Source organism: Melospiza melodia, chromosome 19 (assembly GCF_035770615.1).
Source record: "Melospiza melodia melodia isolate bMelMel2 chromosome 19, bMelMel2.pri, whole genome shotgun sequence".
In the NCBI taxonomy this organism is placed as follows: Eukaryota; Metazoa; Chordata; class Aves; order Passeriformes; family Passerellidae; genus Melospiza; species Melospiza melodia.
In genome coordinates, this window is record NC_086212.1 from 15,590,278 (window position 1) to 15,606,844 (window position 16,567).

The 16,567-nt window shown below is 51.0% G+C and overlaps 1 protein-coding gene, 1 long non-coding RNA gene and 3 other non-coding genes across 5 annotated transcripts; all 5 read right to left on the reverse strand.

The window, feature by feature from the left end:
- Positions 1-1,221: 1,221 nt before the first annotated feature.
- LOC134427155 (somatomedin-B and thrombospondin type-1 domain-containing protein-like) lies at positions 1,222-4,637 on the reverse strand. The gene is made up of 5 exons (XM_063172741.1): positions 4,292-4,637; positions 3,890-4,084; positions 3,306-3,384; positions 2,668-2,829; positions 1,222-2,136 (listed from the first exon to the last, which is right to left on the reverse strand). Exons 1-5 carry the CDS (start codon positions 4,635-4,637, stop codon positions 2,016-2,018), a joined length of 903 nt encoding a protein of 300 aa, XP_063028811.1. The 3' UTR covers positions 1,222-2,015.
- Positions 4,638-9,201: 4,564 nt separating this feature from the next.
- On the reverse strand, positions 9,202-12,433 carry LOC134427118 (uncharacterized). Its single transcript, XR_010030098.1, has 4 exons — positions 12,306-12,433; positions 11,430-11,563; positions 10,712-10,848; positions 9,202-9,762 (listed from the first exon to the last, which is right to left on the reverse strand). It is a non-coding gene; the product is annotated as an uncharacterized LOC134427118 (long non-coding RNA).
- LOC134427157 (small nucleolar SNORD12/SNORD106) lies at positions 10,919-11,009 on the reverse strand. Its single transcript, XR_010030114.1, has one exon. It is a non-coding gene; the product is annotated as a small nucleolar SNORD12/SNORD106 (small nucleolar RNA).
- LOC134427156 (small nucleolar SNORD12/SNORD106) lies at positions 11,663-11,753 on the reverse strand. Its single transcript, XR_010030113.1, has one exon. It is a non-coding gene; the product is annotated as a small nucleolar SNORD12/SNORD106 (small nucleolar RNA).
- Positions 12,434-12,484: 51 nt separating the features above from the next.
- Positions 12,485-12,569, reverse strand: LOC134427158 (small nucleolar SNORD12/SNORD106). The gene has a single exon (XR_010030115.1). It is a non-coding gene; the product is annotated as a small nucleolar SNORD12/SNORD106 (small nucleolar RNA).
- Positions 12,570-16,567: the final 3,998 nt, after the last annotated feature.

Here is a 16,567-nt window from a genome sequence, read left to right on the forward strand (position 1 = left end):
TCTACTCAAAAGGCTCACTCCTGCTCCCTCTCACATACTTGCCCCAGGAATTTGCCAACAGGATCTGTTTGTACAGTCACACAAGGTATGGAGGTGAAGCCAGCACACTGCACAGCCCTTTTTAGGATGTGCTGATGCAGAGATTTGCAATGTTTTGTGTCATCGAGTGACAGTCTGTGCAGAAACGCAGCTGCTGTGAGGGTCCCCTGGGGGCTAAATCTTTCATACTCCTGCATCTCCAGGCCACAGTGAAAGAAGGAAAGGCCTGGCAGTCCTACCATGCCACCAACAGTGGCTCTTGATAAGACCATTTGTTATCAGCTCTCAGGGATGAGGCAGCAGCAAAGAAAATCCATGTGGAAGAATAGTTTTTAAAAACTACTACACAAAAGCTGCATCCTTTGTAGCTTCAGTACTCAATTCTGAAAGAATGTGGTAAAAGCAAGGTTTCCCATGATCAACAGTTTGGGTAGATTTTGAAAATGAAAAACTTTTCCAATAGCTGTTTCCATTCTGAAATAACCACCTGCCTTCTTTAGGAGCCGATGGCTCAATAAGGGGCTTCTGCAGGACAAAGAAAACTTTCCAGTGACAAAATGCTACTCTCATTACAGACCACTAAGAAATGAAACTGGCTTTTAGCTGGACAGAGATCCTCACTGCAGAAACCAAAATGACTCGCTCCAGTGATTTATTCCCAACCCACCCCTCTGCTCACACACCAGCAAGTGTTCCTGAGCAGGCCCCAGGTTAATGACAGGTTATGTTACACAGTGAAATACAAGACCTTTTGGTTTTTTTCCTTAAAATCTTCCTCCTCTGGGATGAGGGATCAACCCCTGTGAGTCTTTAATTCACAGACAGCCTGTACACAGCCTTGCTCTCAAATCCCTACTGCACTGGCCAAAGGCTTCAGGTGCTTCCAGAGCTCTCCTGGCTCCCCACACACCTCAGCATCTGCAGCACAAATCCACAGTGCCCCTTGGTGTCTCCCTGCAAGACCTTCAGCATGGCCATTAGAGGGGTTTGTGATCCACTTCCAGACTAGAGTTGGAGCTGAGCATTAAAACTCTCCTGGAGCCAGCCCCAGCCACTCACCCAGGTGTGACAAACAGAATGACCTCAATCTCACACTGCAGAGAGTTCCTGTCTGGAACAAATTAGGTTAAGAAGCTAAAGAGATGGCCCTACACACATTAATCAAACAGACAGACATTGGGAGAATATCTCCAGTCTTCTTTATTTTCATTTATAGAAAAGTATTAATATTAGTAAGCAGAATATAAGGAAACTATTTCAAGTATTTCCCAGTCAAAAACACAAGGCTATAGTCAGCCCTCCTGGCACAGCTGAGCTGACTTCCTATTCAGAGCCCCAGGAGACTGCATTGCCTTTTGGGCCAACTCAGAGATGTTCCTTGAAGCTGAAGTCAAGGGCCAGTTTGTCTCTATTCTCACAGATTTGACAAGTGCATTTCTAAGTTCTGTCATTACCTCAGCAGCACAAGATCAACCCTCTCTAAGACTGAGGGCCAAATGAAATTATGAGACCAGGGAGGATAAAAATAGAAGGAACAGAATCACAAGCAAGAGCAGGAAGTATCCACAAAGTGCTGTTGCCACAAAAAGAAGGCACTTAGATTAATTTATTTTGCATTGTTGATTCTTCATTAAGACTTTTAAAAAATAATAATTAAACCTGACTTCTTATGGCCTTTTTTGTTTGATTTGGTATTTGGTAAATTCTCATTCCTTTCAAGAAGGGAGTAATTGCAAGAAGTCATCAAGGTCAGACAAGACAAGATTCTCTCAGGGAAAAAAGAGATTGGCAGTTCCCACTTGATATCCTTGGAAATTGAGGAGCACACACACACACAGAGGATTCCAGGTGGCTGTGTCCAGCCAGCACCTCTGGAAAGGCAGGGAAAGCAAAGGCTCTGACACGGAGCAGTCCCTGCTCTGGCTGGGGCTCTGCTGCTGCCGCACACTGGGGCTTGCAGGGACTGCCAGGAGCGGTCAGATGAACAAGAAACTGTGAACAGAAGGGCAGGAACAAGTGTCCAGTCGGCGAATTCTCCTCCAGGTTCCCTTGCATCGCTGGTTCCCCACCGCCTGCCAGTGCAACAGCTGATTCCTGAAACACAGTCATTAAAGTGAGAGAAAATGAGCTGCACCTCCCCTGCAGGGCAGTCACCACGAGGTACAATAGGGCTTAAATCACCCAGCAAATCCCATTTAGTCTGTAACATCCCTTTTTACTCCATGGGCCCGATTCTGCCTCTCTACACTGTAAAGCAGCAGCAGCCACAGAGAGGCCCACAGGTTGTACTAATGTGAAGTAAAACCTAACACTGACAGGAACAGACACTTTTCTGTAGCACTGTGCCCCTTCCCAGATTTTATCATTTAAGGATTTGGATTTGAGGATTTTATAATTTAAGGTTTAAGGAAATTTCTCACATCAATAGCTCCCATCCCTGACCCCTGGAGAAACACAGCTACCACAACTGGATCAACTCTTGCTCTGTGCAGAGAGCTGCCCACAGAGAGCACAAAGACCCCTGATTTCTCCAGAGAGCTGCATGCAGTGCACTGTGCCCCTGAAACAAGTGGCTCGAGGGGGAAGAATCAGAAATTGCACATGAAGCCGAGGGTAAAGCTCTCACTGCGGGCCGGGGCGCCGTCCCCGCGGCAGCGCTGCCCCGGGCGGGGCAGGGCTGGGGGCTGGCACTCCACGCAGAGCCGCAGCCCCGCCCGGAGCCCGCTCATCCAGCGCTGGCCGCGCCGGCAGCCCGGCGCCAGGGACACCAGCTGGAACTGCACGCAGTACCTGCAACACAACAGCCAGCTCGGCGCAAACGGCGGGCACACGCCTGCCACACCACAGACCTCTGATTAACAACAACCAAACCACACCAAAAAATCCCCCCCCTCCTAGATCATTAAGAGCAGAACATGTCATGTACCTGAATCTTGACAAGGTTAAACGGGATAAAACTGCTCTGCTGAGGCTTTCAGCTAACATATAAAAAGTATCAGGTATGACTGGCATCTGTTTTTACCCATAGGGAGACAGACTGATCAAGCATTTGACTAATCTAATTCCAAGTCTGGTATCCACGTTCTGAGCCACATTTCCTCTATCGTCTCCCCTCAGTTACTTAGAATGGGTTTTGTAGGGCAGGTTGTGATGGGAGCTAAGATTTGGACTGTAAAGGTTTTCCTCGTGATGCTCTCCCACCTGTAACCAGAGAGGCTCTGCGGGTGGAGCACAGCCAAGTCCCTGAGCCACAACCTCCAACTTACCCTGCCCTTTCACTGCCATCAGCTGCAGCTCTTTTCTTCCTCGCTTTTCCAAACCCTCCCGTAGTTATTAATGCTGGGACTGTGTATACCAAAGAGAAAGGGTACAGAGTGTCAGTGGCAATGGCGCTTTAAGGCTCGTTATGTCTGCAAAACAGAAAAGATGGGCGTTTAATTTCATAGGGTTTTAGCTTTAGAAATATATATATATATATATATATATATATATATATATGAAAAAATAAGTGTGCAACACTCACAGAAGTTTTAAAGAGACATAAATCTGCCAATCTCACCAAAATTTCCAGAGATTTGCACTTGTATAAGTGAGAGCAGAGCAGACCTGTAATATCTCACTTTTGGAACACAGTGGATCACAGCAAATGGTAGGCACCACTTTCACCATTGTCCCGTGAAGGACTTGTCTAAGCTCCTACGTGAAGAGCTCAGTTCTCAATTAGCCCAGGCAGACCCACAGCAAACATACCACTGTCTGAAAACAATCCTTCAAACAGAGGAAAAAACAGCTCTGCTGACCCAAACCAGAGTCCTCCCAGGACTATCCAGGCACTTTTCTGTGGACTTACTGAGGGACTGCTGGCACTCTGTTCCCTGCCGAGTCCAGTACTCCACGCAGCCAGCCCTCTCCTCCAGAGCAGGACATGATTCTCCCCCATTGCTGGGCTCCTGGATGATGTGCCTCATCCGGACTCGATAGGTTGTCTTGCAAGGCGCTGCACAGCCACTCCAGGCACTCCACTGAGATACGACACAGGGGATCGCTGGAGGAAGAACAACGGGGATGTGGAAAGTTACAGGAGTCATGCCAGTGAAATGCCTGCTGCAGAAATAACACTTTTGGACATAGCACATCCTTCCTTATTTCAGAGCTATCCCATGGTTGTCTTGGGCAGTTCTCAGCAGCTCTTCTCCAGGCTCTTCCCCACAGGCGCTGCTGAGCCCAGCGGTGCCAGCCTGCAGTCCCTCACCTGGGCAGGCCCGTGCGTAGTCGTGGCAGCAGTCGAGGGCGCGGGCGCACGCCTGGTCGCAGTAGCAGGGCCCGGAGGAGCCGTCGGGCCGCAGGCCGGCGCTCAGGCAGCCACGGTCGCGGCCGGGGCAGCAGAGCCCGAGGCCGGCGCAGCCCGAGGGGCGGCGGGGCAGCGCCGGCGGCAGCAGCGGCAGCAGCAGCAGCGCCGAGAGCACCGGGAGCCAGCGGGCACGGCCGGCCATGGCCCCGGGCAGACGGGGCCGGGCCGGCGGCAGGTGCCGCTCCCATCGCTCTGTGCCCTCATCGCCTGCCCGTTCTGTGCCGCTCCCATCGCTCTGTGCCCTCATCGCCTGCCCGTTCTGTGCCGCTCCCATCGCTCTGTGCCCTCATCGCCAGCCCCTGCTCTCCCCTCATCGCCTGCCTCTCCGAGACACCCCACGCTGGCCGCGCAGCCCACAGTCCCTTTCTGTGGACTCGTCAAACCAAAAACTCTTCAGCCCTGACTGCTGGTATTTACCCATCAGATTATTGACACATTGTCATGGAAAGATAATGTGTCGATAATCTGGTGGAGATGAATTTTTTTGGCGGATTTGACTCCAGCGTACCTCAGGAGCCATGAAGAATGGAAAGTACTTCACTGCCAGTACAGCAGCTCCTAAGGACAACAATCCAGCTGGCTATGCTACCTCTCTAAAGAATTACCCAGAATTTTCTTCTTTATTTGAAATGCAAGAGGCTTAGAGAGATTACAGCCACTCCTGTGAATTATTTAGCTATTCAGTACAAAGCAAAGGGCTTTACTGTAACTTTTTAATCAAAGAGGCTTGCCCTAAAATATTGATCACAACAGATGTTATACCTTGCTGAACATTGAATTGGGATTTATAAAACCCACCCACTGACTTTTTTTTTTTTTTGCAAGTGATTATGCTATTGTACTAAGACTAGGTATGGACAGTGCTCCAACTTCAGGGAAACTGCAGCAAAGATGTTTCTAGAAAAAGAGAAAATAACATGAGAGGACAGGTTAAGACCTTCAACATGTACAATTTTGGAGGCATGGGCATAGAGGAGACCTGGCACTGCATCAGCTTGAGCATAACGTGGTAAAATGTTCCAAAAAGATAAGAAATAGAACGTTAGCTTCTTTGTATATCACTAGATGTCTGCAGCAAAGAACAGGCATCTCATTTGCTTGGCAGTGGTCAGATATTGTCAGCTTGGAAATCACATGTGTGGCAAATCCTTCAGTGAGCAAGAGGCATAAAGGCTAAAGACTGGGAGAGGAAAGAGAAGAGCACTAGAAATCAGTAGCTATGGGGTCCAGGAAGCTGGAATTTAAAGATACTGTGTAAATTCCTGCCTCTGCCAATGAGTCACTCACTGTGTGACCTCGGGTAAGTCATTTAACCGAGGCATGTCTCGTTCTTGATCTAGAGCAGGAAGGACATTCCCAAGGAGATTGCATTACTCAGCTGATTCCTTCACACCAAGCAGAGGTGGGTGCGGCTCTTGTGCCATTCCCTGAGGGGCACTAACAGAGCTCAGCTCCCAGGGCCAGCACTCAGGGACAGAGCACAGCTCCCAGTCGAGCACTCTTGCTGCCCTGCTCCACATGCCCCTGCCAACAGCTGAGCTACAAGGAATGCCTTCACCTTATTCTGAGACACAGACTGAATGAAATTTAGCTTCAGAAAGCTATGGGTCTACATAAATACTGCAATTTTGACTGGCCCTGTGTGGCTAGGAAAGTTGGATCTTGGTCAAGGCATCTCAGAAGGAGATGCCCAGCAAGCTCCTGGGAGCAAACTTTGTTTCTTGTCTTACATTCCCAGAGTGAAAGCAGCTCTCCCTTGTTCTGGCTTGACATAACCTTGGGGATTTTTTAGGGTTTGGGGTTTTTTCCCCTGACAGGCTCTAAAGATGCCAAGGAAACGTGGCCCAAGACAGGCTGGACCATCAACCCAGCAACAGATTTCTAGCAGGACAAATTGCCAAGTCTGGATGGGTCTGCTGGCCCTGTGAGGAGCCAAGAAAGTGTGCTTTTACAGAAAGGAAATGTGGCTAGTCTGTCATACAGGGAGAGGTTCAGGAGCAGAACAGCTTGCAGGGATGTCCTTGGGAACACCAGTGGGTGTTCACTGTAGTATAAAAAGGGGAATTCTTCGTTGATGAAAATAATAGTAGGTCACCATAGAAGTTTTAAGAGCAATACAAGCGGAAGATGGTAACCTTTGGGGAAAACAGGTAACTGCCCCTTCTCCTCCAGGTTCTTTGGAACTGTCTTTGCCCTGGGATCTCAAGTTTACACAGGCAGACAACCAAGTGCAGCTCTCTGGGACTTCTTGTAGGCTCACCTTTTATTCTGCTGCCTGCAGGACTTGGTCCATGAGTCCCAACACACGTTCTACAGTGTGGGGATCACCAGAAATGCTTGACAAGTCCGATGACTTGTGCTGTGAATGGTAAAGGAAGGCCGTTGCCTGAATGACCAGAGCTGCCTATAGACCTCACAACTATGGTTCAGTAGCTGGACATCATAGAGAAACAAGGTAGGAGATTTCCTTGGTTGGTTTTCCCAAAACTGGATGACACCATTCCTATCAGAATGACAAAAAAAGGTCATCACATCTAGACCACATCAGCAGAAAACCACAAGACTGACCTCAGTAACATCTCCACTGCAGGGGATCTGCCAAGAGGTGTGGAAGAGTCTAATAGTCAAAAAGTTATAGCTGCAGAATATCTGTTTAAAACAGTGGATGCTGTATGAGACAGAAATACTCTGCTTCAAAACAAAGTCTTCTTACTGCCTGGAGCAGACTAAGGGTCCCAAAATCTGGATGTTCTTTGGGTGCTCACAAACACAAGTTGTGCTTCATTAGCTGTCCATGGTAATGTCAAGCCTGTCAACACAGCTGATGTGTCATATAATCTTATCACTGAACAGAGAGGAAGTAACACAGCAATTAGAAGCAGCAATTAGTAATGGGCTGTGTTTTGCCACAAACTAATGCAGCAGCTAACACATGGGTCTAAAAAGAATATAATAATCACCATGCAGTCAAAATATGCCTGGGTCTTTGGGAATACAAATGTTAAAACTCCCCCTATGTATGAAAATTTCTATTAAAAGCAACATCAGACAGAGAAATAATCTATTTTTCTCTAAATGTTCATGGCACCAAGAAACAGATCTGTTTGAGAAAAGTAAACATTTGCTTAAACATACCAGCCCAGTGAGTGACTCCAGGCTTCAGTTCAGAAAGTTACACGAGTAACAACAGCAAGGTCTGTTTCTGTACAGCTGATGGAGCGGAGAGCTGGGCCTAGCCCAGCCCTGCAGAGCCCCCAGAGCCGCGCAGTGTGGCTCTGCTGCAGGGAGCCCTCCTGGCACAGAGCAGCTGCAGGCCAGCCTTCATCCAGAGCACACCTCAGCTCCATCCCCACGATCAACCATCCAGCACACAAACTCGGGAGCTGGCCAGGGCCAGTCAAAGTCTGACTGCTTTCAATTCAGAGTTAAACCTCCTCATCCCCACCTCTTACCAAAGCAACATAGTAAGAGATTTTCTAACGGGGTTGTCTGTCTCCCATGGCTGCTACAGCCCAAGCAGTGTCTGTACCGGCTCCCCGCGGCCCAGGAGGTTCTGTCACAGCTGCTCTGGGGGCTCAGGGGACACTGCGGCAGATCTGGGGGGGCTCAGGGACCCCGCGGAAGGTTTGGGGGGCTCAGGGACCCCGCGGCAGATCTGGGGGGGCTCTGGGACCCCGCGGCAGATCTGGGGGGGCTCTGGGACCCCGCGGAAGGTCTGGGGGGGCTCTGGGACCCCGCGGAAGGTCTGGGGGGGCTCTGGGACCCCGCGGAAGGTTTGGGGGGCTCAGGGACCCCGCGGCAGATCTGGGGGGCTCTGGGACCCCGCGGAAGGTCTGGGGAGGCTCAGGGACCCCATGGAAGGTCTGGGGGGGCTCAGGGACCCCACGGAAGGTCTGGGGGGGCTCAGGGACCCCGCGGCAGATCTGGGGGCTCCGGGTGCCCGCGGGGCAGCGCCCTGAGGGTCAGCAGCGGCCGCACAGCGCCCCCTGCGGGCCGCAGCACCGCTGCAGGCGCCCAAACCCTGCCCCGGGTACCCGCAGGTACCCAAATCATCCCTGCAGCATTCAGGGCTTGCCTGGGATTAGTAATGTACCAGCCAGGGTGGATTAGTAACCTACCAAGTTTCATCCTGATGCATACATGCAATAGCAGCAGAGCTTGAAACCTGACCTGAGCAACTGCTCTTGCAGAGGCAATAGCACATGCCAAGAACAAGAATATGCCATGTTTCAGCTGCATGTCTCTCCAGCTCCCACTGGACAAGCACTCTCTCCTACTACGGAATGTTTGCTGGTAGGTCTGCTAATTACATTAATGAAAGTAATTGTATTAGCAGCAGTTCTGGTCCCTCACCCGTAAGCAGTTTTAAGAGATCAGGCTGCTTACATTAATTGAATAAGAAAAATCTCTACTCAGTTTAATTGAAGACTGCTCTGAATGTTGAATAGTAGCTGATTTTCCATCATTGCTGTTTCCCACTAAGCACACATGCTAAAGCCCACCCTCAGCTCAGACACCTCAAGCCCCATCCCAGAACCACTGAAACTGATTAATTATGCAGATGAGCAAACTGCACCTCTCCCCAGAGCCGCAGCACAGCAGCAGTCACAGCCTCAGCCAAGCACTCCTGCTCCGGGGTATGTGGAGCGCTGCTGCCATGAGATACCTCCTGGCTTGAGGCAGCAGGCAGCTCCAGCACCACTCACAGCAGCACACTGGTGCTGTGCTTTTCAACTCCCCAAACCACTGTGAGATCTAGGAATGAGCTGTTAAACGTGGGTCAAGAGAATTTCAGTCACCAGCCAAACCAAGCCATTACTCAAGGTTTTATTAAAACCAGGCTTGGAACAGTACAGAAACACACTGTGCTGCAGCACCCCAGACACACCTTGCCCGCTTCACAGGCTGCCAGGGATACAGCATTGCAGCTTTCTGGATGGCAGGGGAGAACCAAGCCCTGACTCCCCTCCTTACACACAAGGCCATCCATCCTCCCAGTAGCTGACAGCTGCTCCCAGGAAAGGCTTCCTTGCCTTGCATGCTATGGCATGATCTGTGCCAGGTTGGGAATGCAGCCCCTGCCGATAAAAGCATCCAACTGCATTAAACACGCAGCAAGTTCCAGAATCCACTCCAGTTACATGCCTTGTACCCAGGGGATAGAAATTGTAACACCCTCTGTCTAAGCTGGCAGGACACAAATTCATCACTCCTGACAGCTTTGAGAGGTCAGAACTATTGCAGGGTATGGGAATGCTGTGGCTTGAATGAGGATCCCAGGCAGCAGCAAGGGAGCAGCAGAACCATCCATCTTCTTAAGCAGAACACTCAAACTCCAGCAGGACCCAGGACAACTTTTTGTAAATCTCAACCTGTCAAGAGAACAGACAACATTCTGTCTATCCACTGTACCACAAACAGCAAATCTACAGCTTTCAAATCCACTCCAGCCCCATAAAAACCACTGGACAACAGCTGCTCTCTCTAAAGAGGCGGAGTTTCCTCCTTGCCAAGCACTCCAAACAGGGTGAACTCAAACTGCACTGCAGGAGCTTTTAGGGCAGGACTTGACAAGAACTAACAGGGCAGAGAGTGCCAGAGAAACATTCAGTCAGCTCAACCAGCTCCACCATTTGAACTGAGTACTTGCATGCTTTTGCTGAGAGAGGACACAATCCTGCTCTTGGGAGCAGCTGCTCTCAACAGCAACATCAGGCTGGAACTGGACAAGCCAGTGGCAACAGCTGATGATCTGATAAAGTTCTATTATGCACATTTTCTAAAAAAATTAGTGAAATGCTAACCAGACAGATTTTCAGATGTCACAGTTTATCTTCAAGTAACAAAAAGAACACCAAAAGCAATCCCTCTCTTACAAACACATTGCTGAAAGCATGACTGTCATCCACTTCTCAAGACATTGAGAACCTCCCACGGGGGGAGTGAACTCAAAAACTATAAAGAACAAAAGCTCCCAGACTTTGCAAGAAGTACCTTAACACTGCTTAAATAGGACAAGACAAAAACATTACATTTATGACCTTGAAGTTTAATTGAAATCTTTCAGACCTCTCTGCCCTTAATTTAAGATCTTTGGAAAAAACTTTAACAGGAACTTCCCTGCAGGAAACTACTTTTTTAACAGGGATACTTAGGTTTTAGCACTTACAAGGGCCCCTTCTGCAATACTAATCCCCACTCTGCCAAACATCCAGGGACTTTAACTTGTCAAGGCACTGCAGAAGCAGCTTCCTTGGAAAAAGGTATTCTTTCCCTTTTTCTTTATTAAACCCAGTGAACACAGGTGAATTAAAGACTTACCATTCTCCCCTGACAAAGGGGCACACATGGTGGAGCAAACCAGACAATGTCCTCATCCACATCTCTTCATTGTCAGCTGCAGCCTGAACTTCAGGTCTCCCCAAGGCTCAACTCCCCACCTCTGCCTTCACAGTGCCCTGGGGGTAAAGCCAGAGGAACTGTCAGCACCAGAGCCTGTCAGGGTGTGGGACACAGCAGCCATTCCCTGCTGGTGCATCAGACACGATCTGGCTTGAACAGCAAGTAATCAACACTGTCGCTCTGATGGGGAAAAAATTCAGTCATCACTTACACCAGCAAATCCCCAGGAGCTGTGGCAGCACACCCCCAGCAGCTGTGCCACACTCCCACATCCCTGGCAGAGCCGCAGGCACTCTGAGCTAACAGCAGAGGAAGCAGCAGAGCCATGCCCACTCTGGCAATCCTCTGCACTCCCTTAAGCTGGCCAGCAAGGGTCAGGGCACAGGAGCCCTGCCAGCAGCACCTCCACAGGGACATGATGGAACCGGAGGCCCAAAGGACCTCAAAGCAATGCTTCTGCAGGAGGAAAATCCCTGTACTCTCACTTTTACATTACTCAGGCTAACACTCATCAGTATGGTCTGTAGGGATAAACTGGAAGCAACTCCCTTGCAGAAAGATATTTCTTCTCCTTCCCCCCTCTCTTCTCCTTTGTAAATTTAATTAAATGTGATTCACACTTACTTCAAAGGCTTACCATTATTTGCTAGAGATTCAGGCACGGTAGAGCAAACCAGACAACTGCCCACATCACACACCTCTTCACTGTCAGCCGCAGCCATAACTTCAGGTCTCCCCAAGGCTCACCTCCCCACTTTTGCCTTCAGTGCCCTGGGGGTAAAGTCAAAGGGAACCATCAGCATCAGGGCCCCGATTTCAATATTTTGGACATTGTTAACACCAGGGTGTGGGACACAGCAGCCATTCCCTGCTGGTGCATCAGACACGATCTGGCTTGAACAGCAAGTAATCAACACTGTCGCTCTGATGGGGAAAAAATTTAGTCATCACTTACACCAGCAAATCCCCAGGAGCTGTGGCTGCACACTCCCAGCAGCTGTGCCACACATCCACCTTCCCTGTCAGAACTATAGGCAACGAGGGAGCTAATGCAAATTCTTCCCCCAAAATGTGGATGGCTGGCATGCTCTACAAGTAGAGGACAGGGAAATAGTCCCAAAAAATGGAGAACAGCAATGTATGGGTGTTTTAGAGCAGAGTTCAAGACAGCCAAGTCATTTAACAGAAAAGGAGGCGTCAGGAAGAGATTAACAGATTATTACTGCTTTTGCAGCCCTAGGCCTGGTCTCCACGTGGGGCTCCCGTTCCCCGCCGGCAGGCGCCGTGCGGCCCAGGCCACGAGGGGGCCGTGCGGGCCCGCGCGGTGCCGGCGCAGGAAGGGCCCGGAGAGCCCCCGGGGCCGCCCCCACCGCGGCGCTCCTGCGGGAGGGACCCACACCTGTCACCTACAGTAACACCACCCTGGCAACTCGCGGCCCGTATAACTCAGTAACTCCTTTGGAAGAGCAAATACAAATATGTGCGGTTTTAATTCGGTTCGGAACAGACTTACCGCCTGGCCCCGGCAGAGGCTCGGGCCTGCCGGCGCACGCCGGGGAAGTGCCCCCATCGCCGGCCTGGCTCCGGGCACGGGGCTCCCGCAGGCGCCCTGGGCTCCGCCGTCCTACAGAGAAACAAAGCACAATGAGCACCGGGAGCAGCGGACGGTCAGCACCGGCCAGCGGCCGCTTCGCTGGTACATCAGACACGACCTGGCTTGGACAGCGATAGTCAACACTGCCGCTCTGACGGGGAAAGAGTCATCAGCTCCACCAGCGAGCGCCCGGGGAGCTCCGTGTGAGCTCGGCGGGAGGGCGGCCGGAGCCCGCTGAGGCGCCCTTGCGGCAGGGCCCGGGGCCCAGCGGAAGCGAGGCGGTCACACGGCGCGGCGCTGCCCCCGCCGACGGGCGCGCACAGAGACCCGGCCTACCCCCAGGGACGGGGCAGGGGGAACTCCCGAACGCTCCCTGCCGCAGCACCTGCACTCACCTCGGCCGGCCCGGAGCAAGAGGCCGTGCAGAGCCGCGCGAGGGCATTTATGGGCTCCGCAGGCCCCGCCCCGGGCCCGCCCCTCCGCCCCTCCGCCCCTCCGCCCCTCCGCCCCTCCGCCCGCGCTGGGGCGCCGCCATCGCCGCCATGCCGGGCGGTGCCCTGCGGAGCCGCTGCTGCTGCCTCAGGAGCAGGGGCCGGGCTCCCGGCGAGGGGCCGGGTGCCCGTGCGCCCGCCCGGCGCTGTGGCGAGCTCGGAGCCGCGGGAGGGGGCGGGAGGCGCCGCCATTTCGCGGTGCCGCGCGGGGCGGGCGCTGCGCCCCATGGCCTGGCCCGGCCGCGCTGCGTGCGGGTGAAGGCGGCCGGGGCAGGCGGAGCGGGGCGAGCAGCGGAACCCGGGGTATTGGTACGTTTGGTATCCTTTGGGATCGCCGAGCGTGGCTTTGGACACTTAATTTTTTTTACAAACTAGAATAATAAACAAGAGTTAAGAGATACTCTGCCTTGTCCAAAGGCACGGCCGCTGCAGCGCCGACAGCCATCACGGCCGTGCTCCCCATGGCTGCCAGCCCGCAGCCGCGGCAGCGCGGTGGGCGCGCCCGCTCCCGGCTCGGGGCTCTGTCGGGGGACCTGCCCCTGTCTGCAGGTACTTGGCTTTTAGGTGTTTAGACAGGTAAATTATGTTGCGTTAAATCGTCTGCCACTGACTAACGTAAGGAACGAAATAGAAAACAAAGGATGTGTCTTTAATGAAAGCAGCCCAGTTTGTAACCCAAGCACTGAGTTGTGATTTTTATAGCTAAAACTTCGCCGTGGGCAGGGGGTGTGAGCGCAGTCCCGCGGCACCGGGGGAGCCGTGCCGCATGCCGGCCTCGAACGCTGCCGCTGTTCCCCGGGGCAGCGGCGTGCGCGGCCAACAGCGCTGCCCGAGCCGCGCCCGCCCGGGGAAGGCAGCATCTTCGGTCCGGAATAACACCAGCGGAAGAGATGGGGTTGAAATGCAGCAGGGCACGGGCAGGGAGGAACAAAGCCAGAAGCCTTTACAGCATCTGGGACTAAACGCAGGAGAGGAAGAGCTGTGTCCTGAAGGAAGAAGCTGTGGTCCAGACTGGCTCAGAATCCTGCCATGGCTCCATGCTTTGCTTTTTTTCTGTTTGTAAAATACACACTGCTTAATTCAGCTCCTGTTAAAATGATTTTTCCAAATTAAGTGTGTTTGTAGGCAAATAATTTTTGAAAGCAGCTTATCAAACAGGACTTGTGGAATAAATCTTGATGCTGTTAATCCAAGTACCAGAACACCAAAAGATGAAAAGACAATCAAAGGAAGGACATTTTAAGAGGATTACAGGGAAAATCTTGTTGTACTGCAAACCCCTGTCACATGCACAATGCAAAAGGAACTGTAAACGTGATTTGTGCTGCCTAGCTTGGCAAGGAAGGGAAAGTGGGGAGGTCTGAGATAGTCAACAGCTGCAGCAGAACTTAGTATTAAATTTATTCAATTTTATGTTTGGATTTTATTCTCCTTGGCAAAACCAGGTGGAAAATATCTTTAGCTAAATGAGTTCTTCAGCTCAGGCTTGTTGGACTCAGGAAGTTCTCAAGAGGCAGCAAAAGTCTCCAGTCCCAGTTCTCCTCCTTGTTCCCCTGCAGTGCAGGGGGAGCTCTGGTGCCCCACAGTCCATCCCAGGACATCAGGGGACACTCCCGTGCCCTGCCCAGGGCTAGAGTAAGTGGCTGAAAGACACATTTATTTCTTTTTAAAGTACCACAGCCCCGGAGAATTTATTTGCATTCTCTTACAGCCCTCACAGGGATTCTGTCAGCATTTCCCATGTGCCAGCTCATGAGTGTCAGCACCGAACCATTCTTTCCTCTGGGCAGGGGAGACGGGAAAAGATGAACTGTTCTTGAATTGCTAAACAAATGTTTCATGTGCCATCCTCTTAACTGCTACATTTTTATGTTCAGGGTTCTTTTAAAACCAGAACTGACTATGAAGAAATCTAAAATTTAGTAGGGATAAAACCCCTGCTTTTCCAACATAACCTAAATGAGCACCAGATGCTACAATATTCTTGACTTTTCTAATACAGATTGTGATTTTCCAGCAAATAGACTTTATTGTAAAAAAAGGCATCAAAAAGGCCATTAAAAGATCTCCCTGAACTGTTGGGTCAGCAGCTTCACTGTGACAGTCTAAATAAAACAGTCAGCACACTGATGGGGGCTGGAAAAACAGTTTCATGAGCTTCTGCCAAATCACACACACTGTTCTTTTAGAATAGGAAAAATCCCAAACACAAAATTCACAGGATGGATTACTGCTATGGCTCCAGGCTGCTTCCCATTCAGCTCTCCTACAGAGCCTTTTATAAGAATTAAAAGGTGCATTTTAGCTATCTTGCAGGCCAAAATTCCCAAAAAATTTTGCAGAAATTCTTTCAGATCTTAATCCTGAAAGCAAGACTGATGGATCACAAGGTCATATTTGTTCCTTGGGGAATCAGGCCTTCCGGCTCTGAAACCAGGAGTGGAAGATGGTGAGCGCAGCCCTCCCTGCCCTGCCCTGGGCAGCTCTGCATGCAGAATGGCTGCAAGGTTAAAAGGCTGGGGCAATGAGGGGGCAGTTCTGAGGAGAAACAAGAACACTGTTTCAGCTGTGTCTTCTGCCTTTGCTGCATCAGGCACAGAGGAGACAACAGGAAAAGCAAGGGACTGTAGTAGTCAGCCAAAGCCCCACTTTTATGCAGAGCTCACGTCAGCTTACCCAGAATCCACAGGTACCACGGACTGTCCCACCAGGAGGCTGTGATTGCAGCAAGGTCTGGGAGAGGAGACACTTCTCTTACTCAGGCCCAAGAGGGGATCAGGGTGTTTAACAGCACTGCACAGCTCCCTGTGCCAAAGTGCCTTAATCCAGGTTCCTATAAAACACAGCATTAGCCACAAGTGACTGCTGCAGAAGAGTCCCAAGAGCAGGCTCTAGTCCCATCCGAGGAGAAAAGTCAAGTGCAGCAGATGAAGGTAGGGAGAACCTGGGTCCACTGCTGTCAGTGCACTCCCTGCTTTCCAATAGGAATGGTTTAGTAAGGAGTTTCTGAGTTGGAAAAATTTGCAATACAAAGCCTCAGCCTAGCAAGTTTCTTTTAATTTTTAAATGTACAGCATTTTAGTTCTACAAATGTAAAAAAAAAAATTAAAACCAAAAAAACCTTTACAATGTTTGGGGGTTTTTAGCTTATAATGATCACACCCAACGTGATTCAATGCAATCTGGTCTTCAGTTCCTGTGGCCCGATTGCTTTGGATGATGCAAATAAAATGGCCAAGACATTTAGCTCTGAGACAGCACCTGCAGGAACTGCCCTCTGTGGCAGAAGTTCCCGTGGGCGCTGCACACAGGTGTAGGAACTGCTCCTGCAGGTCCCAGGTAAGTAAACACTGACCGTAGCTCACACTGGACAAGACACAGACACGTGTCAGCCTGCGGGGCCGTGCTGGGGCCAGCGCTGCTGCAGGAGCCAAGCTCTGCTCTGCAGCACTGCCCCCAGCAGCGCTCAGGCAACGCAAGGCTGTGGCTCAGCTTACAAGCAAACAAGGAAACAGAGTTAAAGTCTCTACTTCGAGGAAGTCCCATCCGCTGGCTGTGCCAGGTTCCTCATTTAAGCGAACTTTTAAGTTTCACTTTAAAGTCCAGTTTGAGCTCCCATTAATACAGCTGCACTAACACTGTGGCACAAATAACAAACTGTACCCACGTTACTTTGCATTCCCTTGCTCT

What these genes read in the sequence shown, in the direction of transcription:
- LOC134427155 (XM_063172741.1), bottom strand. Translation starts at nt 4,637, where the DNA reads ATGAGGGCACAGAGCGATGGGAGCGGCACAGAACGGGCAGGCGATGAG. An exon ending in CTACGCACGGGCCTGCCCAG is followed by an intron (nt 4,085 to 4,291) that starts GTGAGGGACTGC and finishes TTCTTCCTCCAG; the next exon opens with CGATCCCCTGTGTCGTATCT. An exon ending in AGAGTGCCAGCAGTCCCTCA is followed by an intron (nt 3,385 to 3,889) that starts GTAAGTCCACAG and finishes TGGTATACACAG; the next exon opens with TCCCAGCATTAATAACTACG.